Raw genomic sequence first — 24,782 nt, forward strand, 5'->3', positions numbered from 1 at the left:
AAGCAGCCTGTGGCTACACTCTTCTCAGCACCTTCAGCAAAGTCCTGAAAACAAATTATCCTGAAGTACAAATGGGTAAAACTGATAAGATGCGAATGGTTAAACAGAGACTGGTAAACAAATAAATAATGTACGCCACTTAAGGAGAGAGTGGTGGCTAAAGATTTAAATTGATGAAAGAAATTCCGAGCGGTGTTTACTTAACTCTAGTTAACAGATACAGAGAACAGTCCCAGGTCCTGTGCTCTTTGTCCTAAAATGTCCAGCTGTATTGTCTCTAATTGACTATATGAGGTGCGTGGAACAATATGTGTGTAGAGAGGGGGCAGCAGGTCAACAGCAGGGTGCTGTCCCCGTGTCCTGACCATCACAGAACCGTCTGGAGCTGGGCCAACTTGAACATCTTGATAAGGATCGGCTTTATCTTGCGCCGTGTTGGAGGACGTCCAAGACAGGGAGGAAGCGGGCGCTATCTGATGCCCTGCTGCTCCACGTCCGGGGCTCTGACATGGTGCCAGAGGAGCCCATTGTCTAGGCATGGGCGGAAGAGATCTGAACGCCAGGATCGCTGCCTCTCCCCCACAGCGAGTCCTCTACCGGAACGTCTCGTTTTAGCTTCACACTCCATGCGCACTGCGGTTGGCCCGGACGGGAGGCATTCTGGGGGTACAGCTGATGCACGTGGAATAGTCTTAGCTATCACCTTGTCATATCGACCCAGAACACGTGTTTGCCTACGTATTGACATCCTCAGGGGCTCAATTTCTTTTATTTATTGAAGTATTTAGTCATACACAATGTTTTCTTCTGGCATTATTAGATATACTTTTTAATTTGATATATAGTGACTCCTGCACATACAGTACTGATTATGCATATGGTTGGTCATTTACCTGGGACCTGGTGGGTGCTCTGAGTCTGTGTTCAGGATTGAACGCTGTGTAAGGATAAATACGTTGTGTTGCATCGTGTTTAAAGACTCGCCCAAAGATGTGACCTCATTGTTTAGTGTTCTGCTTTCCAGATCCACAAATTACGCAAATCGATGCTCTCTTCTGTGCTGCAGCCGGCCAGCGTTGAAGTTCGACCTCTAGAATGTACCTGAAAGCAACCCTCAGGAACCATAACCTGCACATCCTGATCTGCTTCCCCGTGTATGAATATGTGCGTGCGTGTGTGTCTCTGTGTACGTTCAATCGCTTCCATAAATAGGACAAAGTACGCCTCCCTCTTGGAAGAAGTTTAGAAGGCAGCTGCTTCCAATTAGGATGTTTGGGGAGTTTTAACCTCCGGCCCCTGCGTGGCCCCTCCCAGGCCAGTTCCCGCTCCCCAGCCTCGCTTCACAAGGAGGTGTCTTGATATGCAGGAGATAAACCATCTGGAGACATGATTGCGGGTGATTTGGGGAAATGCAAACGCAATGCGAACGCAAAGCCTCTCTATGCCTCTCTCTCCCTGTATTTGTTTCAAAGATTGGAGAATCACCATTTCGCACAAGCAGATATGCAGATGTCAGAGTGTATAGTTTACGGTGACTTGTAGGTGTTGTTTAGGTAAATCCTAAAGGTGTATTCTGTCTACTTCTTTGTAATTACATGCATTTATTAGCTGGATTTGGATTAATAATGGTTATTTTTTTAAACTCATCCATCCAGATGAAACATACTTGGCACTGAGATGTGTGTTAAACCTGGACTCAATGTACTTTAATGCCATCTCACACACACACACACACACACACGTGTGGCATTTATAAGTTACAGAGACAATAAAAATGTTGGGATTCTGCTCCTTTACAGCATGTTTTTAAGATTAAAACAAAGCTAAATAAAGTTGACAGCAGAACTGTTACCGTGTTATTGTGGCCTCCGCTGTGACGAACTCTGTTTCTCATCACTATATTTAAGTCATATGCGGATGCATGTGGTGTTGCCTCCATAACAAGGCCCCATTCCTCCTCCCCATTAACTCGGAGGGGTTCAGACGAGTCTTTTGAGAACTAAATAAGATCCAGCTATTTTCACTGATTTCTCATTAATTATTTCAGCCATGACGCTTTGGCTTTCCCAGTCCATAACAATTTTACAAATATAACCCCAAGCAAATATGTCAGGGCTCTTTACTGCTAGCATCAGTATGAGACCATTGTTATGCGTACAGAAATAATTTGGAGCATGACTGCAGATGGGATGTCCGAGTCCAGAGCCCTTGGTTGGAACTCAAAACGAAAAGCCTGTATAGCAACCATTCAGATTACAGTGGTAAAGATATGCAAAAGTAGCTTTTTATTGCCCGCAGGAGAGCGACATTAAGATGACTGGAGGGGTAATGAGAGCGTTTCTGCAGCAGGGAGGACAGTCTGAGCAAAGAGTGGGAGAAAGCTTTGGCTCTGGGAGAAGGGGTTGAGGACTCTGGGACCCAATTGCCCTCCGCTTGCCTTGTTGGGTCATGCCTTTCCATTCCACTTACCTGCTCCAATGCCAGGCTTGGCCCCAGGCTTCCAGCTCAGATTAAACACACCCCTTGGGGTCTCCTTTGTGCTGGCCCACCACTGAGACGACAGCAGTGCGGATGAGGGACTTTACCCCATTGTGATGCCTTTTAATAGAGAGTGTCAGCACCCACCGGGGGTGTGGGCCGTGGAATGCTCAGTGGCTCACTGCAAAGCTCTGCGGAGGTGCAGTAAAGCACCAACACCGACGCAGTTATCAGTCGAGGTAGGCTGAAGAGCAACATGCTAAAGCCTTTTCCATCCTGATTATTTATTAACTTGATCAACAGCGACTTTCTTTTTGTTATTGTCCATGTGCACAGCTGGACGTGAGGCAATGCATGTCCAAATTGGAGGGCAGGCCCAGTGGTTGGTCACCCTCATCAAGTGAGCTTTCTTCACAGAAAACATTTTTTAGAGGCTGAAATGAAGCTCCTGACAGGAGCCAAAAGTGGGATATTTGTTTCCAGAGTAGCATTTGCTCAAGCATAGGTCACAAGTGGAAACAGGTTTTCACATTTAGCTTATGCTCTCTACTGTTTTGCACTGAATAAGCAGAAAGGGCTCATAATACAAGTGGCTTTTCAATCTTTTTCACTCAGTGTTGCCACCTGCTGGGCAGTACAGTTTTAAAGAGGAGCAGCAACCCTGTCTCACTTTGAGTGTTAAGCTAAAATATGCTTTACTAATACACAAAAAGGGAACATGGTAACAAAAATCTTCCATGAATAATTTCTGATGAGAGAATTTTTGACTCTTCAGAAGAAAGTTCAGCAGGTGCCCTTTGAAGAGAAACAGGCTTACATATTAGAAGAGGTTCCTTGTGGTTTGCATGCCCATTACATACAGCACATGTGAAAGTGTGGGCAACCTGGGCAATACTTTAACTGGACAAACTGGACAGAAGAGTGAAAGCAAACCAGCCCACAAGTGAGCTGTGTCTCTGGGAACTGCTACAGGAGACATGGGAAGACATTTCAGCTGATCTCTTGATCAGACATGTTAACAGAATGAAGAATGTGGGAAAAGAACATCTGCTTTCCAGCATTTGTACACAAACATTTCTGAGTCCAAGTCTAAATGGGAAGCCTGGTGCCTTTCCCTTGGGTGCCAACACTCAGCCACAGGTCTCGCTCTGAAACCCTGGGGTTTACAACGTGGGCCGGGGGATATGCACACACACGGGTTCAAACAAGGGAACGGAAGGCATCTTGGGATATAGAGGTGTGAGTCACCACCACAGGTAGGAACTGCAGACGAGAAGACATTCTTTGGCAACCATTTTTATTTCCACAACAGTGAAAAATTGCATTCACCACTGATCTCTTTCCACCTAAATGGACAGATCAGGTCATTTAAGGCAGAGAACAATACAAATTACGAAGTAATAAAAGTTCAGTGCTTTACCTCCAGCTTCCCTGCATTGTTTCTATTATACAATGACCAACAGTGTGGTAAACAATTATGACACCTGCACACACATTTAAATCACATTTAGATTGTTCTCTCAATGATACACAGGTAGCACTCACATCTCAGGAGCTGTGTTGGTACCTGGTCGAAGACCAGCTGTACATGGTTTCTGATGAGCTCTTCAATTGCTGTGACTGCGTTGTTGAAAAAATGAGTTACTATTCATACCGTGCTGAACCAAAAGGGTGAGCCGAGGACTCGGCTGCGTAAACGTGGATTATTTTTACTCTGAGACCATTGCGATAGGTGGGTTTACCCCTGTCAGATACTCTCCACTGATTTGAAGACCCCCCCATAACTTCAGTAAATGTAAATTAGTCATGAACTATCCAACTTAATCAGTCCTTTGGTTACATATTTGGCAAACGATTAATAATTATGACTGGAGCTGCTGCAATTACTAATTACTTACTTTTTAAATAAATATATACCTTTTGACAACTAATACATCAACAATGACTACCGTATTTCACTGCAGTTCAGAGTATTTTGGGGGAAAACATTTTTGTTATGTTTTCAGTACTATAGATATTCCATGAACAGTATTTATTTGGTGTAACATTTAGAGGACGAGCTACCCAGCAACACAGCCCACTCGAGGGAACATGGGCCAGTTTATTTCATGATGTTCCCAACTCCCTGCCACAGATCACATGGTGATTTCCTCAGGTAGTCCATTGCCACTCCAGTTTTCTACAGCTTCAGAATACTCTCTCGATGTGGGAAACATCACAAGGAAAAACAAATTCCAAAACAACTGTCAAAATGTTACACTAGGTAGTGTGCATTTCAAGCTGTAGAACAACCGTCTATAGAGAAACGTGACAAACGCAAAGTGACCAAGGTCCTGAGGACTGTACCTAGAGGAGAGCTGAGCCTAGCTGTGGCACTGCGGCAAAACTCGGAAGTAGAGGAGCATACGCAGGAAATTGAAGGATCCGGGCATCTGTTTGTAGAGGCCCAAGGCGGAATTCTGGGAGACTTTGTCGTTGACCTGGACATGCAAACAACACAAGGAGGGAAATGAGCTGAATTGTGCAGAGAACGGCTACTGTAAAACTGAGCTGTTCAGTGGGGCAGCATGCTGCAGTTGGAAACGACAACTGAGTTTATTGGCTGCATGATTTGTACTGCCTGGAGATCAAAGCCCGGGTGGTCAGCTGTCGTTTATGTGTATTGTTCCCATACAGTGAAACATGTTTATCTTTACTGATATTTGTAAACAAAGTGTTGTGAGGGAAGGACACACAGTGTTAGCCAAGTCTGGGGAACTGGGCAAACACGACATGACTAATGGTAATATTTTGACCTTTGAGCTTTCTAGAGTGTTCCTGCTACTAGAATATTATCTGTAGCTGTCAAATAGGCATATTACTTATTTGAACTATTTTACCGGAGGTCTATTACAATTTTACCCACTTAGTCAGCTTTTTGTTTTTACACCAGCGGTTCCGGGTTAGTACATTTATCAGCACTACTGAAGCATGGCCCCTCTTCACTGAAACCCTCTAGGATACAAATTAGTATCTTTAACCACAACAATACATACTGTCCTTTAGTATGTCCACTGTATTGAAATTATTATTATTATTATTATTATTATTATTATTATTATTATTATTAATAATAATAATAATAATAAAAATAATAATACAGTAATAATAATTATTATTATTTAGCTGACACATTTCTCCAAAACAATTTACAATGTCAGGTTTGTATAATAAGCTACGTATACTGAAGGACCCACTTATACAGCAGGGTCATTTTTACGTATCAGTTCAGGGTAAGTACAACAGAGGGGGAATTCAATTACTCTAACCATTATACCACATATTGGTTACAGAAAGACACCCACCATCATTAGCATGTTGACTAGGTCAACTGTGGCAGCATTTTCCTCCAGGACCCGATCCAGGATTTCAATGTACCATGAGCCAGTCTGTGTGCCTCTCCATGACACGTACCCTAAAATAACACAGGCTCCTAGGTTCATAACCATCCACATATGTACCTGCATTCATGCTTTCAGAGATCTGAAATTGTGCAGATAGTCCAAACCCGAAGTCCAAAAACCACACTAAAAAGCAACTGAAGACATAGGTAAAGGCCAAATATGAAACATCTCCCATCATCCAGGTAGGAATTGACACTGTATCAGAGGCAGTGCTGCCATAATGTTACTGTACACACAAAGAACCACTAAGGCACCTGGAAATGTGGAGTAGGAAACCAAGATGTCACTTGGCGTGGGCAATGTCACACGGGCATCGATCTCATCTGATGTGCTGAGCGAATCGCTGCTTGATGACGTAGGAATGGCATCTGTTTGGTCTCCAGCACCTTCGATGGATGGCCTCATCTCAGTGGGGGACACTTCGAACCCTGTGTCCTTTTCACCTGGAGGATCACAGGTTTTCTCAATGCAAATCTCAATGATACAGCTTCAGATTTCATGGACAAATGGACAGTTGTGTAATATTTCAGGTACATAGGGTGAATTTTATCCAGTAGCTGAGCAGGACTGATGTACCTCCACCGCAGGCCTGGATGAAGAAGAGCTTGGGTTTGCCCTGTAACGAGGGGCAGTGCTGGCCATTGAAGTAGTTGGTGATGAGCTCCACAGAAACCGCGGGTCCCCCGTCTACGCCATACACTGCACCAGGGAAACGGCTGTTGCTCGCCTGTAGACAGACAAACACTTAGTGGACTGAAGGAGTAATCGAGAAAAAATAAATTAACAAAAAAACAAATATCTAACACTCTTGTTGGAAATTAGATTCTGGTTGACAGCTATAATTAAAAATATGAACACACTTAATGGTCACTTTATTAGATACACAGCTAGTACCACATGGGACCATTTTTTGCCTCCAGAAAACATGAATTCAGCAACAAGGTGCTGGAAACACTCCACAGGGTTCCTGGCCTATGCTGGCTTGACAGCTTCAGAAAGCTTCAAAAGATCTTTTAGTATTTTTTAGTGGCCCATTCATTCTGCTAATTTGGCATTACACCTCATCCCAAAGATGGTCTATTGGTTTTAGAGGTGACTGTGCAGGGCACTGGAGTAAAGTAAAGGCACTGTCACATTTGTAGAAGTATTCTGAGATGACGTATGCACTGTGACATGGTACAATATCTTGCTGGAAGTATCAGTTTGAGAAAGCCTAAACTGGCCTAAACTGACAGCAACAATGCTTTGGTACGTTGTGGAGTTCAAATGATGGTTAGTTGGTCCTAAAAACTAATGTGTGCCAAGAAAAAATTCCCCACAACATTACGCCCCCACCACCAGGCTATACCATCCAGCTGTACCTAATAAAGTGGCCAAAGAATGTATATCACATGCATGTCAAAGCTGCGAGTAAATCTGTGTAAAACAGTATTTACAGAAATCGGTAGCATGGGATATTTAGGGAGACATTGCAATTGGTGTGTCCTGGAGCAGCCGTGATCTCACCTCAGTACCATGAGAAAGGATGACCACTACACAACAGTCATATGGTGTATGATCTTTCTTTGACAGGGCTGACAGCTCATGCTTTATTTGCTGGGGGGAGAGGGGAACACCTTAATAAAATGCATAATTAGTTTTTTCTTTTAATAATTTCTCCCAATGAAGCATTTTTATACACAACCCAGAAAACCCTGTTTGGCACTAAGCCCTTTGCTTCAGATAGAATTTCACTAGGAAAAGATTAGATCACAACATTTCTCTAAGAAATCATCCAAGAAAAACAAAACCTACATGTTTTTAAGTGCTCGATTTACCTTTTGCTTCAGGTTTTTCTTGACAATAACAATAAAATTCAAGGACTTGAACCGCCTCTCTAGCTTATTGCAATCTATGTCAGACCCCTTGCGGTTTTCCAGCAGAGAATGAGGGTGAAAGTCCACGTTGTTTATGATCAGGCAGAATCCACATGGATTGGCATCCATCTTGTAGCTCTGAAAAGTCGTCAAATGGTCACGCTAGTGTAACACATTTAAAGCACACAAGTTTTCACGAGTACTGCATGGATTCGATATTGCTAAACAGCAGAGGTAATAATTGCTTCATCTGAGAATAGTTTAATAGATTGCAATTTTCTAATTTTAAAATTATTTAATTCAGAAAAATACTAATTGTGACGATTCCTGAAAAATCATCCCTGGGTTTGTGCAGCTTTTGCAGAATATGAGTAAAACTATATGAAAATTAATGTACAGTGACCTTGGTCAGTTACCTGAAGACTGTCATGTCTTGGTCTCATCACTGGCCTTGGGTTTAAAATGTCCTTATCAGCACCTGAAACAAAACAAAATAATGAAATATGTGAAACATGATGTATTATAACAGTTCCTGAAGGCCAAGTAAAGACGTCCTTTGTAAAATGAGTGCAATTTGTTATGAAATTTGCTCATGAGAATTCATAATAGTAGATTTACTAGTACTTTTAATAAGAAAACTAATGTGTTGCTGAGTGACAAGAGGTCATCCATTTTTAAACAAACATGCAATTTTTGTCTTATCTCAATCAAAATTAAGTCCAGAAAATTTAACTGAAAGGTCCCAGGTTTGAATCTCACCTCCAGCTGTAGTACCCTAAACTGCTTCTGTAAAATTACCCAGCTGTACAAATTGGTAAGTAGTTGTAGGTATATTAACACTGTAAGTTGCTTTGGAGAAAAGCATTAGCTAAATGAATAAATGTAAATGTAGAGGTGAAGCCAGACTCCATAAAGGGGAGTTCTGCTTGCCTTGTTTGGTCTTCAGTGTCACCAAGGCTTGTACGTTGGACTGCTATTTCTGGTTTAGTAAGGCGTTTCTTGAAAGCGTGAGCTGTCAGCTCATTATGTGAATTTTAGGGGTTCAAATTATATTTGTTTGTAACAGAAGCCCTTGCTATACCGGGGAAGCCTGTATATGGTAAAAACTTTTAAAAATAAATTCCTCATAATTTATGAAGCCTGTTATGTTTCTAAACATCTATTACATGACAAATCCTACTTGCAGTACACCTAAGAAAAACACTGAAACTAACACAACCTGCTGCCATCAAAGCCTGTTCCCCATAAAATTATTGTAATGACTCCTAAAGGTCATGTAGAAATTTTGGGCTAGACAGAGGTGTTCTTACACTGCTGATAAATTTATGCGGGTGGCATGGTGGCACAGAGTGTTGCACTGGTGCCTCTCAACTCCTTAGCTCTGAATTTGCCTCATTCTGTATGACGTTTGAATGTTCTCCCAGCATTTGCATGGGCTTACTCCATGAGTTCTGGTTTCCTCCCACAGTCCAAAGACATGCATTTCAGGAAAATTGGTGACTCTAAACTGCCTGTAATGTGTGTACGTAAGTGTAAGTGAATATGTTACATTGCTCTGTTGTATATATGGGTCAATGACTGTAGGTAGATTCATATAGTGTATTTAGCATTGTGAACCACATTGGAAAAACAGTGGTTAACAACAACCATAATCATTCCCACATCTGAGTGTGGGACCCTCAGGCATATAGTCAGTGCTTGTGAAAAGTACATCCTACCTACTGCATCACAACAACTTGATGAAATACATCCATTGGCCTGTAGCTAATGATAATAATCTCCAAGTGCCCAGCTAAGGGGGATATGGAGTTTGGAAGAGAATAAAATTCTGCAGAATAGTATATCTAAGATTCTCTGGGAGCGTCCTCTACAAACCAATGTCACAGTCAATGCCAACCAACCAGACATCATGTTTACAAAACAGCTCACCAATAAAACTCATCTAATAGATATCTTGGTGAACTATAACTCTGGTCCAAGAGAACAGCATAAATTAAAGCACTGCCATCGGTTTCAGAATAGGATTAAAAGACTCTGGAATACAGATGCCAAAGTAACCCCGTCATCATCGATACTATTAGAATAATCATTAAATCAATCAAGCGATACAGTGAAAAGCTCTCACCCAACATCACCCTCTCTATTCTACAAAGGCAAGCAGTGATATGTACAGCACGCATTGTATGCAGAGTCCTCTGCACTGTTATCAGTGATAAATAATAGATTTTCTGTTGGACTGGCCTTAACTGCTGCCCGTAAGCCTACCTTGAGTTAAACTGGAATTTATGTTCTACCCAAGACCATCAGCAATGGCTTCTCCCAAGAGGACTACTGAGCAGGTATAGTTTTAATACCAGTTGAAAAGCTGTGAAATCCAAGTGTAATAACAATGTAATATGTAATAACAACAACAACAACAATAATAATATGCACACCAATTACATGTTAGAAGATTTCATCCTCTACTATGTAGGCAAGCAGCAGGCTTGGATATGAACGGTGTAATGAGTGGTCACTTACCCTGGTCAAGTATGGGATTTAACTTGTCAGGATACTGCGGTGCTTCTTGTCTAGGAGGACCGTCACCCCTGTCATACTTAATTTCCTTGGGTATGTCTGTGAAACAAAGATCACAGGCAACATTACAGCTGTCTACATTTCTCACATGTAATGTAATCAGAGATAGGACAGGCAGCTTTTGAATATATCTAGTGAATACAACATGGTGACATGGAGTTGGCCAAGTGTTCATCATTGATTAGAGCACACAGAATGAAATAATGAAATAAAGACACACTCCATTCTTTCGGACATGACAAACCTGTAGTTTCAGGTATATCAATTTACTTGAAAATTTTAATCACCAGTGTGGAGGTATTTACGATTAGTGAAAAAATAAAACAGATATAAAGGAAAGCCCACCCAGGTCTGCACTCACCAACTGGTAGGGGTAAAATGACAGGCTGAGCAGGATTAGAGAGGGGTTGTGGCTGGGTCTCGCCACCATGCAGGAGGTTGGCCAAATGGTCTTGCCCGGCCTCATGAAGGCATTCTAGGAATGCTTGGAAGGCACATTTCCCACGGGTCTCCAGATCCCGAACCAGTTGACTGGCTTGGTCCCGTCGGGTGCCTGCGCTCTGGAAAAACAACAGAGAAATGGAGAAATAAACTTAAACGCATCAGTGTTACCCCATCTCAACAAATGCTCAACACAGTTGCTTTCACAGGTACCCTATTGCATCCCACCTGTATTTCATCTATCATGTCCTGCGTGAACACCCCTCTGGACAACAGTCCATCATAGAGTTCTGATGGCTTCAGTTCGGTGACAAGATTGGACCTGTTCACACGGAGAATTTTCCTGTCTCTGTCCTCCATTCTAGGAGAGAAAGTGACAAATTTGGGCTCATGAGCTTTACTATTAAAAAAAAAAGTCCTTCACAGTGGAAACATACTTTTCTAGAAAACGTTTAATATGTATTTAACACAACAGACAGAGGACTTTTCAGCGTTTAAACACACTTCATTTTTGAAAGTGCAGCATTGACTCAGGGACACGTGGTAGCATAGTGGCCAGAGCTGCTGCTTTTGGACCTAAAAGTCAGAGGTTTGAATCCACCTCCAGCTGTAATACCCTTGAGTAAGGTACTTACCCTAAAATTACCCAGCTGTATAAATGCGTAAAGAACTGTAGGTAGATTAACATCATAAGTCTTTTTTATATAAAAAGATCAGCTAAATGAAAAAATGTCATTTATAACCCCACCCAATAGTGCTGCTGTCTCACAGCGCCTGGGTGTTGTGAGAGGACGTGGGTTCGATCCCCACTCAGTCTGAGTTTTTATGTCAGTGTGGGTTCCTTCCGGGTGATCCAGTTCCCTCCGACAGTCCAAAGACACGCTGTTTAGGTGGACTGCTGACTGAGAAATCACCCATAGTGTGTAGTGTATATCTGTGTGAGTGACAGAGAGAGTGTGTTTCACTGGTGTATGGATGAGTGACCCATTGTAAGTAGTGTATCTAGCAGTGTAAGTCACCTTGGTGAATATGGTGTGTGGGCTGATAACACTTCAGAGAGTTCATTGAAAGTTACTTTGGAGAAAATCTATCCATCCATCCATCCATTTTTCTTGCCCACTTGTCCTTCTAAGGTCCCAGTGGCAACAGTGAGAGCAGAGAAGCCCAGGTGTCCCTCGGAACTTCCTCCAGCTCAACCCGGGGGATCCCCAGCTGCTCCCCAGGCTAACTGAGAGCTATAATCTCTCCAGCGGGTCCTGGGCCGACCTCGGGGTCTCGTCCCGGTTGGCCGTGCCTGGTATACCTGCAAAGAAAGGCGCCCAGGTGACATCCTTACCAGAACCACCTCAACTGGCTCCTCTCAATGCGAAGGAGTAGTGGCTCTACTCTTGAGTTCCTTCTGGATGGCTGAACTCTTCACCCTGTCATGGAGAGTGAGTCCCACCACCCGGAGAAAACTAATTTCAGGCGCTTGTATCTGTGATCTCATTCTTTCAGGTCATTACCCAGAGTTCATGACCATAGGTGAGGGTAGGGACGTAGAGCGACCGGTAAATAGAGAGCTTCACCTTATGGCTCAGCTCCCCCTCAACCACTACAGTCTAGGTAGTGACCACATTACTGCTGCCACTGCTCCCAGTCTGCAGCCGGTCTCACGCTCCCTTCTCCCTTCACTCATAAATAAGACCCCAAGATACTAAACTCCTCCACCTGAGGCAAATTCTCTCCCTTTACTACTGTTACTGAGGGGACATGCCCATGGCATCTTAAGTTTGGAAAATGCTAATCAATGACCATGTAAAAATGCAAAGTTATAACTACACGTAAATGCAACATATAAAAATATATATCTGTACAGAGTGTACAAATCTGAGCACACTTGGGAAAGCTGTAAGCTGTATGTATGGAAAGAAGACAGAAGACTGAAACTGAAAGCAGTCCCACTCCGGAGAGTAAGACACACTGACTAGTGAGTGAAGATATAAACATACATTTAACAAATTCTGTGAACCAGTTCGTCACATACGGATATTCCCAATAACACGTACACAAAATATTAATGTAAAGAAGACAATGCACAGCAAGTCTTACTGTCAAAACAATCCTCGGGGTTTCTGCTGTTCTGTAGACGGTTTGTTAGTACCGCTGGACTGTACTTCCTCTTCCTGGTTCCTACGTTGAGGACACGCAAGAACGTAAACGCCAAGACGTAACGTCACGAACCGGAAGCGCAAGTGAAAGAGCTGCACCGCTGTCTTGGACACAGTGAGATGGTTGCATTTGAGGCGCCGTGTCGGAGCACGTAGAGTTAAGGATGTTCGAACGAATAACGGCGCTCGGACGGTTTCTTTAGCGTGTCGGTGAGCGGCTGCGGAATGTTGTGGTGACTCGGCCCTCCGATACTGGCGTCGTTTGCTCTCTCTCTCTCTCTCTCTGTCTGTTTGCGTTTCTTCATTTGACATTCATTTCATCACATGACATCTCATGTTCAGTCATCGGGACGGGTTAGTTAGCTCTCGTAGTGGTTCCAAGACGAACCTGTTCCATTTTTTTTTTTTCTTTAAAATTTAAAAAGTCATTCGCTTTCCATCATGTTGGGTTTTACGCTGATGGCTTGTGTTGTGGAGTGCATTCGCTAAGCCTCACTAACTAAGCCTAGCGCCTCATGATCATCTGTTAAAAATCATGAATAAACCGAAACACTGACTATTTCCTCTCCGATTTAATGATCCCATTTAATTTTTTGTTTGGTGGGATGTCAAGTTGACAAGTGCGAGTCCATCTTCATTTCTTAACATAACACATTCACTTTTTCATTTCTTTCCCCTGTTTTCACTCTGAAAAGGCATAAGGAGTTTTTCTCCTTCTGTAGTTAACATTGTATCTTATGCGTTTTAATTTAAACTTTGTTTAGCTGATTGTGTGATCAAGGCTTGGTATGTTCAAATATTTGATCTTTTACTTATGATTTACGGGTAAAGTCGTGTCGCTGTGTCCTGATAAATACCTCCAGGGCACTGCAGCATAAGTGGGTTTTGACCCAACAACCTCTGGATTTACAACTGTAAACAGTACACTGGGCCTCTTTGCTCTCCCTGCTGCCACTGCAACCCTATTAAGACGAGCGGGATGGAGGATGGATGGATGGACCATTACACTGGGATTAAGTGTTTTACAGAATGGCCATATTGCAATTCTTCTAAATACTCTTTTTTTTCCTCTTTTTTTTTCCCCCCAGCTAGATAAAAATGGCCCGCATGGGTTGTGCATGGAGCTCCAGCAGGGCTGTGGTGGTGATCTTCCTGCTGTTGTTGTCCTGCATGCTGGAGATTGCTGCTGAGTTTGACCCATACAGAGTGCTGGGGGTCAGCAGGAGCGCCAGTCAAGGCGAGATCAAAAAGGCCTACAAGCAGCTGGTGAAAGAATGGTGACCATGATCTTCATCTTTGTGTCTCTGAGTAAAATGACCGGGTTTGGGCTGTAGTCATCTCAGAAAGTCTCTTTCAGGTTCACATCTCACATTTTACTGTTTTAGTGCTCAGCAAAACTTTTCGGGCCCGCAAATAAGGTGGGGTAGGTGCCATTGAGTTGAACGCGGCTCGCGGACCACTTGCATGGCTTTCTTGTAAAGGGAGGGTGTGGAAGCTGTTTACCGTTGTTGCCTTCCACACGTATCTTTTGGGTTACAAACATGGAAGATGTACGCACCCTAAGTGGGATTTGAACATAAACGAAAATGAGCGGTTCAGGAGCTGTGAAGTACCAGCCATAGCCTCTGCAAAGGAAAACAATTTTTGGGTGCACCAGTACTGTGAGAAATAATGTAAAATGTTCATGTGGACCAAGTGTTGATTTCCCCTGGTCTGACGTGAAACATCATTCCAAATTGGTACCATAAAGCCATAAATATTGAAAACAAAATGAAAATGTTATTTTCAAACACTACACTATGTTACGGCACCACCGCGAATCAAATGTCGTACCAGGAGGCAACAGACACGTTCTCCACCGGAGCCGAAAACGTTCAAGCAGTGCTGTACTGCCGACAGTGTGTACAGCCTCACCGTTTTCTTCACACACACTAATAATAATAATACAAGAAAGTACTAACATTATGTGTTTTTGATTGTTATAACTTTGATTTCAGATAAATGTACCCTACTACCTTTACACTTAACTGCTTAACAGATACTTTTCTTCAGCTGATGTACTGCTGCTGTGGGTCCGGCACAGTACCTGCAGGATTAAACGTTTATAGTGAGACATGGTTACAAATGAGAAGTGACATATCTGCAAAACAATGTATAACAGGTTGTTTTGTAGTGGGGCTCATCTGTTACATTGCTTTAGTTCAAGTTGTCTTTGTCATTCCTCTATATAGCTTGTGTACAATGGAACAAAATGTAATTTCTCCAGAAACCATGGTGCAACACAGAACAGGAGTGCAGGACAATAAATACACGGGACAAAAAGGGCTGTAAACTGAAGGCAGTTTGTAGTGTATGGAGTAATAAAAAAATAATTGGTGTAGACTACATGTAACATGCACCATATTTGAGGACCTGAAGTGGCCGCTGCATGCTACCACCCCGCCATCTTGACATCAGAAGTATGTGATTAGTGGCAAAAGCATAAGTGCTCAGTTGGTAGTTTGTGCCATTTTACTATGGAGCTTTATAGGACATCTTAATAGGAGCTGTAGCAAACTGGGCAAAATCAAATGAGGTTGTGAGCCTTTGTGGTCCCCCGTTCGGTATTTTGATTTAAATTAGTGCTCCGGGGTTCTTTTGATCACCTTCCCATGATGCCTAAATATTTTTTTTCCTTCTTTCAAAGGCACCCAGACAAGAATAAAAATCCAGAAGCAGAGGACATGTTTATCAAGGTCACTAAATCTTATGAGGTAATATCTTTACCTTTCAAAGTTCAATAAAGTAAATAAGGGAAAGCAAGTCAACACATACAAGTTTGTTTGTGTTATTTTCTGGTCTCAGTTACTGTAGAGTATTCTGTGTATACATGTTGTTCTCCTGCATTAATTTTAAGTCTCAGGTCTTCTTGGTTCTAATTCCAAGGCTACAGTGAACAGGTTTGTAGAAATTGAGTGGGAATTTGTGGGCGGAACTGCTGAGCTGGCTGACTACATTTAAACACTTACTTTATACTTGCCTCTCCAGATCTTGTCCAATGAAGAGAAGAGGGCAAACTATGACCGGTATGGGCAGACAGATGAGAACCAGCAGTACGGACAGGCGCAGCAAAGCTTCCGGCACTTCCACGAGAGCTTCTACTTTGATGAGTCATTTTTCCACTTCCCCTTCAAGGGCAGCCGGGATTTTGCTGACAACAAGTACTTGCTTAACTACAACCAGTACATTAACGAAGTCGTGCCGGACAGTTTCAGGCGGCCCTACCTCATCAAGATTACTTCCGACTTGTGCTTCAGCTGCATCCACATTGAGCCTATATGGAAGGAGACTGTGCAGGAGATGGAGATCCTGGGTATGAAGGTTCTTGACAGTGCGAGCTTTCAGTCCAAGTGATTGTTAAGTAAGAAGTTTGCAAGTCTCAATAGAACTGTGTTGTGATGTGAGTTGCAATATTCTACAAAATCATAAGTAAAAATGCAGTTATGAAATAATGTTGATCCTTACTAGTTAGTCAATAAGGGCTGAGATGATTGACCTCAAACAAATGAGAATATTTTGGCCTCTCATTTACAGGTGTTGGCATTGGTGTTGTGGATGTTGGCTTTGAGCGACGTTTGGCTAATCACCTAGGGGCTCACAGAACCCCATCCATCCTTGGGGTCGTCAACGGCAAGATTACCTTCTTTCATTATGCCGTGGTCCGGGAGCACTTGAGGCAGTTCGTGGAGGACCTGCTTCCCCAGAGGCTTGTTGAGAAGGTGTGTAGCGTACAGTACATTGTAAGTCACCTTGGTGAACAAAGTGTGTGGGCTGATAACACTACATAGAGTTCATTGGAAGTAGCTTTTGATAAAAGCATCTGATAAAGAAATGTAAATGTGTGTGCCATAGAAACAATACACAGAACATGTACTTCCACTTAAAAGCACATTGCTGATGCCACGTGGGTAGCTAGTAGCATGGCAGTTATCGCTGTCACCTTCCACGTTAATGAACCAGGTCCAAATCCCGCTTCTGCTGAATTGCGGTAGAGCAAGGTACTCATCCTGAATTGAATGATCTGAATTAAATGGAGTAATAGCTCTGATTTGTGGTATTTTAAAGTCACTCACCATGCAGTGATTGAATGACATGTGTGTGAGGCAGCTCTTGGTCTCCTCTCAGCTTTGTGTTGATATTTATTAACTTATGTTGTGTATTATTATTCTGTTTAAGGTGACAGACAGGAATTACCTTGAATTTTTGAACAACTGGCATGAGTATAATAAGCCCCACGTGCTGCTATTTGATCAAGTGGCTACGGTGCCTTTGTTGTACAAGGTACTTTTCTTTCATTCCTTCCAGCTCAGTTGTGATGATATTAGCAGTGTTGTTGGTAACATGCTAATAATGTTTTAATCCACTGTAGCTGACTGCATTTGCCTACAAAGACTACGTGCAGTTTGGCTACGTAGATCAGGGTCTGACAGAGACGGCAAATTTGCTGAAGAAGTACAACATCAACACTTATGCCCCAACCATGCTGGCCTTCAAAGAGAATGCAGACAGTCCTGCTGATATCATTCAGGTATTAAAACTTTATAAATGTTCTTTACAGTCATTAGTGTGTGAATGTATGAAGAATTTATTCCTTGCTGTATTTTCAAAACAAATTTCTCCATAATTTTAGTCTAAAGTGATGAAGAAGCAAATCATTGACGAGTTCATATCCAACAACAAGTTTCTCCTGGTGCCTCGGTTGGTGAATCAGAAGCTGTTTGATGAGCTCTGTCCTGTCAAACAGTTCCACCGACGCAGAAAGTAAGACGTTCATGTCTGACTCGTATGGAATCGCTTTCTTGACAGTTTGCTTTTAAATAGAGACTTTCAGATTTAAACATCCAAACATGAAGGAAGGGCCTTGTTGGAATTGATCATTTTTCACACAATTCAAAGTTCTTTGGTTTCTCAGTGTGAAGGCACAATAAAGCTTTAAAGTGTCGTTTTTAGCTGGATTCGCTCTGTTGTAGTCTTTGGAAAGCTCCGACGCTCTTCACGTGAACAAGACGTTGAAGATTTATTTCATGGCTGCCTTCACCCTGCCCAGGTACTGTGTCTTGCTGATTACTGGTGAAGAGGAGGTCTTTGCTGTCGGGAAAAAAGCCTTCCTCTCCTTTGCCTCTGGCAACACCAAGGAAGTGCTGAGGTTTGCCTACGTCAACCAGAGGCAGCAGCAGCCCCTGTGTGACATCCTGTTGAAGGACAGAGACGGTCCCCTGCCGCAGGTCAGCGTCTGAGGCCATGCTGCACAGCACTAGTCAGCTTTTTCAGTTTTTTTCCCTCATCCTCTTATATATTCCTGTTACTTTGGCAATGAAATTTGAGAGCATGTGGAGACATTCTGTTAAATTACATTATAGGAACAACAACAAATTATGCTTTTCATTTCATGAGCCACAATCATTAGAATGCCTGCTTAGTTATGTTACTGATGCTGCAATAGTTGTATTAATTTATACTTTGAGTTATAATGCCACCGGTTATATCTCATCTCCTAACATTATTATTATTAGGTCACTGGAAAAAAAGATGTCGGATAGCTAGATAAAGTAACAATTTGACTGACATTAGGATACACATTAATGCATTAAAATAACATTAGTGTAAATATGCTGAAACGAGCAGCATTTAAATGATACTAATTGAGGAGATGTAATGGCTTGGTAATTTAGTCATCTACGCAGTACTGTTTCTTTCTCCACTTTCATTCCGTATAAATGTTCTGACTTTGTCTTGTAGCTGCGTGCCAGATGACTGAGATCTAAGGTTGTGTGTGTTGGGGGCCGGGGGCTGGGGGCCAGGTGGTGATCCTGGAGAGGCGCAATGCAGCCGGGAAGGTGCTGTACAAGCCTGTGATGGGCGGCTGGAACGGGAGCGAGGAGGACAAGCACCTGCTAACGGAGCAGCTAGATATCTTGCAGAAGGACCCCTCAGTGCTCAACTACGATGCCATGCTGCCAGAGCTCAACAACGAGCTGGCATCGGTGAGTGCCCCCCCCCCCGGATTGTTGAATAGGGAGAGGGTGACTTACCATTGTTTTGTGGTAAATGCAGAATGGTTGAGGGCTTACACTTCAGGGATCAAATAAAACCCAGAGCATAAAAGATGGGAGGGTTGGTTGACAATAAATCCAGTATACTTAGACAGAATGTGGGATGGATCAAGCTATCAGTATTACACTACCAAAATATTTTGAGGTTTTTTTGAGGAGATAAACAGGAAGCATAGTTTTATAGCTGCTGTTGTGCACTTAAGGGACCTGGGTTTGAATTCCACTTCTTGCTGTACTACCCTTGGTCAAAGTACTTCCCCTGCTTGATGAAATTAAAAATTATCCAGCTGTATGAATATTGAAATTGCTTTGGAGAAGACACTAAGCGAATAACTAAAATATGCATGAAAAGGCATGTGGCAATTTTTGCAGATTTAGTGCAATTTTCACAAAGTTGGTTGATTGTGGAGAAACGTTTTGGGTGTGCTTTCCCATTGACAATTGCAAGTTTGCTGGAATGTCGTAGGTCATTGTGAAACTTTTTGTTTAAAGCATGATATAAACAGTATGTATTTTGTTAAAGCAGAAAAGAACATGTGATTTGAGCAAACTGCCTCACTCGTGATTTCAGAAAATATTTGGCCGTATTCTGGAGCATGCATATATTTTCTTAATGCACGTGCTTAATCTAAGCCAACATAATTGACTAGTTGTGTGGCTGCACCAGCCCTTCTAAGGTTCTGCTACCCAGAGGCGCCGAAGCACATTTTTGGACGAGCCGCATTGGGCCGCTTGAGTAACGTGTCCCACATTATCCGGCAGTAACGTTGTGGAAGGTTTGTTCTCCCCAGTCTGGGCCAAGGACGCCTTTAGAGCTTGCTTCCCAGGACAGCGGTGCTGTGAAGCCGCAGGCATTTCCATTTTAGGGAGACTGTCTGCTGGGATGGGTCTGGATGGTGCAGGGTGATTATGCAGGGACTGTGTGAAGCACTCAAATTAATTAGCACTGATGCTGAGATTGAATTACGTGGAGAGTTTCCAGGGCATGTTAAAATGAAAGTAAGTATGCTTGACCTTTAGTGTTTTATTAGCGAGACTGCAAGATAGATGGAAGTGAAATTGACTGCTTTGATTTTTATTCCAAATTCAATCTTATTATGCAGTGTTTTCACCACTTTATGCTGCTGAGACTAACCTCTTTAATCATGTCTTCATTTCAGATGTTTCTGATACAGTGGTTGTATGCAGCTTATGATTACCTTACTCAGATTGGAGATGAAATCCTTCACAATAACTGGTATGTTTTCCAGTATGCTTCCTAGTGTAGATGCTGTGTGGTCTTGGGAAACGGTGATAGGAGAGTTGCTTGGAATGCATAATTTTGTATTCTGTACAAATACCTGTTTTATATCTGAAAATTAAAAGGTGTCTGCATGAGTAATGATGAGCCTGCCTGAAGTGGTCAAGGTGCAGGATGACTCATTTTGTAATCCTTCATACACATTCAAGCATAATATTCATATTTTCTTATTTTTTCCCCTTGAGATTAATGAGAAGTCTGTCTGCCTTATCTTGCTCTTGTCTGCTTTCTCACAGCAGTGTTTTAATGTTATATAACTGTGCTGAGAATCTCTTTCTGCCACAGATTTGAGCCAAAATGTTTTCCGTTTGCAGGCGTGAAATGATGCCCCTTTTATCTTTGATATTTTCTGCACTGTTCATCTTATTCGGCACTGTAATCATCCAAGCCTTCAGGTAAGTCCAGAATTTCCCTCGATCCCACGGTTTTTCAGGGGACATGGTACTGTTTTCATACTCTCCTGACTTTCTGCTGTTTGCTTACAGTGACTCCAGTGAGGATAAGCAGTCCAAACCAAAGGCAAAAGAAGCAGCTAAGTCAGAGGATGGCTCTCCAGGCAGCGCTAATACATCAAGGCAGGGGAGCAATCATTAGTTTGCCGCTATTGCTTAAAAATTGCTTGGTCTTATAATACAGGTGGTCCTCAAGCTACGATGACGTGCCACTTCTGACGGCTAATCTTATTATTATTTCTGAGTTCTGATATTTGGTCATAACATCTAATGCTGACCAACTCCAGCTGCTGTATGATAACATTGGCTGGCTATACTGGCACATTCACTTTATTTTTTCTGTGGGTCCCAGTCACTGTTTGGGTGTCCGATGACGACTGTGCTTTGTTTACAAGACTTTGTGATTCCCTTTGTTATTTTTCTATTGAAATTGCTGCTGAGAAAAAAAGGTAATATTTATCATTCATTCATGAATACTGCACAGTATTGATTACACTCGTCATAATTATGTATTGTATTTCATTTTACAATTACTGTACTTGTTACTATTATTCTGATTAGTATTTAACTTGAATTGTGTATTAAATTAGCGAGGGCAGAAAACAACAAAGCCCTATTACAAATGTGTGTTAATTGTTTATATATCCTTATATAAACATATAATGCGATATGAGAGGATTTTCGACTAATGAAGTTCTTAGGAAGGTACCTCCTGAACTGCACTCTATCATAAGTGAAGGGACCACCTGTATGCATTTGTTTTCATTTTGCCATGTGTGCCTCATAAGCCAGATACCTCCCTGCTCTGTAGTTTTTATAAGTTTATGGTTCCTTTTTAAATGTTTTTCCAAATAACAGGTCTAAAACTACAATTCCTTTTGTCTTTCATTGATAAGTCAGTTTCCCTTTAACAGCCGGAAGTCAGTCAGTCTCTCTCTGAGATTTAAATGTGTGAAAATTGGTGTCAGTGGCTTTTGTCCCATTGCAGTCGTCCCCCAAAGAAGAACTTTGTGGAGGTGACCGAGTTGACGGACATCACCTACACTAGTAACCTGGTGAAATTGCGGCCTGGACACATCAACGTGGTCCTGGTCCTCACAGACTCCTCAAAGAATATCCTGCTCAGCAAGTTTGCCAAAGAAGTGTATTCCTTCACTGGGTTAGTGGTCTGTTCTTGTCCCTGTAAATGCTGAGCCTTCACTTGAGTACCTAACATTAACCCTAAACTACAGGACTGCGCTGTGACATTGATCTCCCTGTTGCTGCTATAGAATTAAAGAACTGTTTACTAGGGCTTTGTGTTTAATTTTTCTTGACACATTCCACAGCTGAAGTCAATGTAAACTCCAGAAATTACGCGTTCTCTAGCCTTTGGTAAGGCACGTAGAGCATACAGAGAACGGAACAAAGCAGCTGTATCTTCCTGTTTGTCCCCCAGGAGCCTGACGCTGCACTTCTCCTTCCTGAACGTGGACAAGCACAGCGAGTGGATGGACGCACTGCTGGAGTTTGCTCAGGACGTCATGCGCATCGACAATGATGAGGACGATGCTGGCCACAAGGTGGACTACACGGGTTACGTGCTGGCCCTTAATGGCCACAAGAAGTACTTCTGTCTCTTCAAGCCAGTCTACACGGGAGAGGACCTGGACAGCAAGCCCTCAGAGGAGTCGGGAGCTGCAGCTGCCAGTAGGTCCAGGATAGGCCCGCGGGAGGAGCAGCAGGGAGCCCGCAAGCCTGTTCCCCGGGCCCGCTCCACCTCCACCCTCCAGATCCACCACAAACTGGACCGGCTGGGCCTGTGGATGGAGCGGCTCATGGAGGGCACCTTGCCTAGGTACTACATCCCAGCCTGGCCTGGTTTGGAGAAGATCACAGCCAACAAGTAGGCCTCACCTGAGGGCATGGTGCTGTGGCCGAGGTACAACCCCAGATGCGCTCATTTGCTGAAGTGTGTGGTGGAGGAATGATAGGGCAACACAGGCATCTTCTTCAAGAATATAAGAGGTTTTTCTGCTGCCTGGCTTGAGTAGGGGTATGCTTTTAATGCACTGTGCTCGCACCCAAGTGGCATCCTGGTTGTCACTGGCAATGTTTTCTCCTGAGGGATGGATCCACCTGCCTCCAGCACCGCTCATCACCTGTATCCAGATGTTTCTGTAGTGTTTAAATTAATCCCATGGTTGGGATTACCTTTTGAGCACCAGTTGGGATTTGCTGCTTCAGTCCACCCGGCTTCATGTTGTTTCTTTGTGCCCCTTTCTTCCTGTTGCTGTCATGTTAGCAACCGATATGTTCTTGGGTCTAGTAAGCAATGGAATCACTGTGAGCGCAGTCAGTCCTGACTTCACAAGCGTCTATAACCACAGGCGCTCATCACAGCGAGTGCAAATCCACTGCTGTTGTGCAGTGTCTCTGCCTTTCCTGCCAGCTCTGCATCTTTCCTGCTCCTCTGGGAGGTTTAACACACCTTACCCTGCATGTGGTCCCTGCCATGTTGACATTTGATTTGGTGCTCTTTTCTTTTAACGTGGAAATATTAATGGAGTTACAAAATGCAAGCTATATTTGTAATTTCAGTTGCTTGCCTGCATGAGCGAATTTTTTTTCCCCACTTGGTGTCAGATGTTGGTCTGTTTGTATTGCAGCATGTAACGTGTTCCCAGTCACTAGCAGAACTTCACCTTTTAGGTCACTGAAACAACATGTATGACATGAGACAAGCGCCTTCCTGCCAGTGGCATTATGTAGCAGGGTTGTCTTTATAATCCATCCTAGTAGAAATCCTTTCTTTAAAAGAGACTAAACATGTGCTTTCAATAGATTACTTATATGGCTACTGAAATGAAAATTTACACATTTATAACGAGTCTACGTTAACTCTCCTAGTGTATGATGTGTATACATTGTAACCAAACTGTGAACCCAACGTGTTGTGTACTATGAGTCTGGAAATTCTGCTGAAGCTTGATGGTAATCTTAAGGTCCTAGAAGGCTAATGGTTCATGAAAGCTTGCTTTGCATATCACACCACACCAACAGAACAGGTCCGCTGGGCCTTTGCTTTTACCACAATTTCTGCTGACACAGACACCACCCCCATTTGTACTTGTAGCAAAACTGACACGGTCTGTCTAGGAAGTTTCCTTGGGTGGTGCTTGAGCCTCTAAAGCTTTTTCCCAGGTTTTGTTTGGTTTTATTTGGAAAACTTTGTAAGCAGCTATGACCAGTTGTGTGACTGGTAATAGCGGTAGTAGTGCTGCTGCTGCTGGCTTCAGACCCGAGAAACCTTGACAAGCATCAAATCTTCCACATGGTTTATCGGTTAACACTAAGAGTGTGGGGTACTCAGAACTGTGTATGTGCTTAAATTAAGATGTGAATAGTGTACATAAAGTCTGTAGTTTATATTTGTCACTTTGCATCAATGTTTAAAGTAAATTTTAAGAACTATTACTTTGACACATTTTGCTGTAGTTAATACCAAAGTTGAAATGGAACTATAAACGTCATGAAGCTGATTTTATTTATATGAAATTTGTAGGATTCTCTATAACATGAAAAAGTGGATTCGCCATTTGAATTGACCTCACTATCTGGCGTGTTGCACTCCAAGAGGACAAGATGTTTAGTCCAACAAGCAAAATTGCCTGGGTTTTTATGATTCAACCCCCAACCCCTCCCAGTGATGTGTAAGCCATGAGTTGGTTGTGAAATTCCTCCCAGCTCACACTTGTAAGCATCTTATTTACATGGTCACACTGGTGTAAAGTACCAGAGGAAAAGTGTATGAAATAACAGAATTAGCTGTCAATATATAAATAAAAGGGATGACAGTCTTAAATTCCGTGCTATTAACTTATTCATTATTTTTATTTTTTTATAGAGCACTCTTCTCATGTAGTGACACAGAGGCATACTGTGAGCTGCTTTAACACAGGCATACAGCAAGAAATATTGATACAAAGAAGACAGTCAACTAATGGCTACCAT

At 42.6% G+C, this 24,782-nt stretch overlaps 2 protein-coding genes across 5 annotated transcripts; one reads left to right on the plus strand and one right to left on the minus strand.

Moving 5' to 3' along the window:
* Nucleotides 1–3,769: 3,769 nt before the first annotated feature.
* casp9 (caspase 9, apoptosis-related cysteine peptidase) lies at nucleotides 3,770–12,920 on the minus strand. Of its 2 annotated transcripts, XM_018760647.2 has the most exons (12): nucleotides 12,887–12,920; nucleotides 12,132–12,216; nucleotides 11,024–11,156; nucleotides 10,716–10,914; nucleotides 10,298–10,393; nucleotides 8,194–8,255; nucleotides 7,739–7,915; nucleotides 7,428–7,517; nucleotides 6,498–6,648; nucleotides 6,176–6,364; nucleotides 5,823–5,932; nucleotides 3,770–4,958 (listed from the first exon to the last, which is right to left on the minus strand). In XM_018760647.2, the coding sequence occupies exons 3-12, from the start codon at nucleotides 11,153–11,155 to the stop codon at nucleotides 4,842–4,844; spliced, it is 1,323 nt and encodes a 440-aa protein (XP_018616163.2). In that variant the 5' UTR covers nucleotide 11,156; nucleotides 12,132–12,216; nucleotides 12,887–12,920; the 3' UTR covers nucleotides 3,770–4,841. The 2 variants fall into 2 exon arrangements, with proteins under 2 accessions (XP_018616163.2, XP_018616164.2); XM_018760648.2 differs by lacking the exons at nucleotides 12,132–12,216; nucleotides 12,887–12,920 and adding an exon at nucleotides 11,815–11,845.
* Nucleotides 12,921–13,005: 85 nt separating this feature from the next.
* Nucleotides 13,006–24,782, plus strand: dnajc16 (DnaJ (Hsp40) homolog, subfamily C, member 16). Of its 3 annotated transcripts, XR_001966506.2 has the most exons (16): nucleotides 13,006–13,155; nucleotides 14,034–14,222; nucleotides 15,632–15,698; nucleotides 15,973–16,297; nucleotides 16,519–16,703; nucleotides 17,161–17,265; nucleotides 17,354–17,512; nucleotides 17,615–17,745; nucleotides 18,032–18,209; nucleotides 18,786–18,968; nucleotides 20,198–20,274; nucleotides 20,652–20,732; nucleotides 20,823–20,912; nucleotides 21,778–21,948; nucleotides 22,228–24,524; nucleotides 24,676–24,782. XR_001966506.2 is itself a non-coding variant. In XM_018760645.2 (15 exons), the coding sequence occupies exons 2-15, from the start codon at nucleotides 14,044–14,046 to the stop codon at nucleotides 22,676–22,678; spliced, it is 2,382 nt and encodes a 793-aa protein (XP_018616161.1). In that variant the 5' UTR covers nucleotides 13,006–13,155; nucleotides 14,034–14,043; the 3' UTR covers nucleotides 22,679–24,605. The 3 variants fall into 3 exon arrangements, 2 of the variants coding, with proteins under 2 accessions (XP_018616161.1, XP_018616162.1); XM_018760645.2 differs by lacking the exon at nucleotides 24,676–24,782 and having other exon boundaries at nucleotides 22,228–24,605; XM_018760646.2 differs by lacking the exon at nucleotides 24,676–24,782 and having other exon boundaries at nucleotides 14,038–14,222; nucleotides 22,228–24,605.

This window comes from Scleropages formosus, chromosome 19 (genome assembly GCF_900964775.1).
Source record: "Scleropages formosus chromosome 19, fSclFor1.1, whole genome shotgun sequence".
Lineage (NCBI taxonomy): Eukaryota > Metazoa > Chordata > Actinopteri > Osteoglossiformes > Osteoglossidae > Scleropages > Scleropages formosus.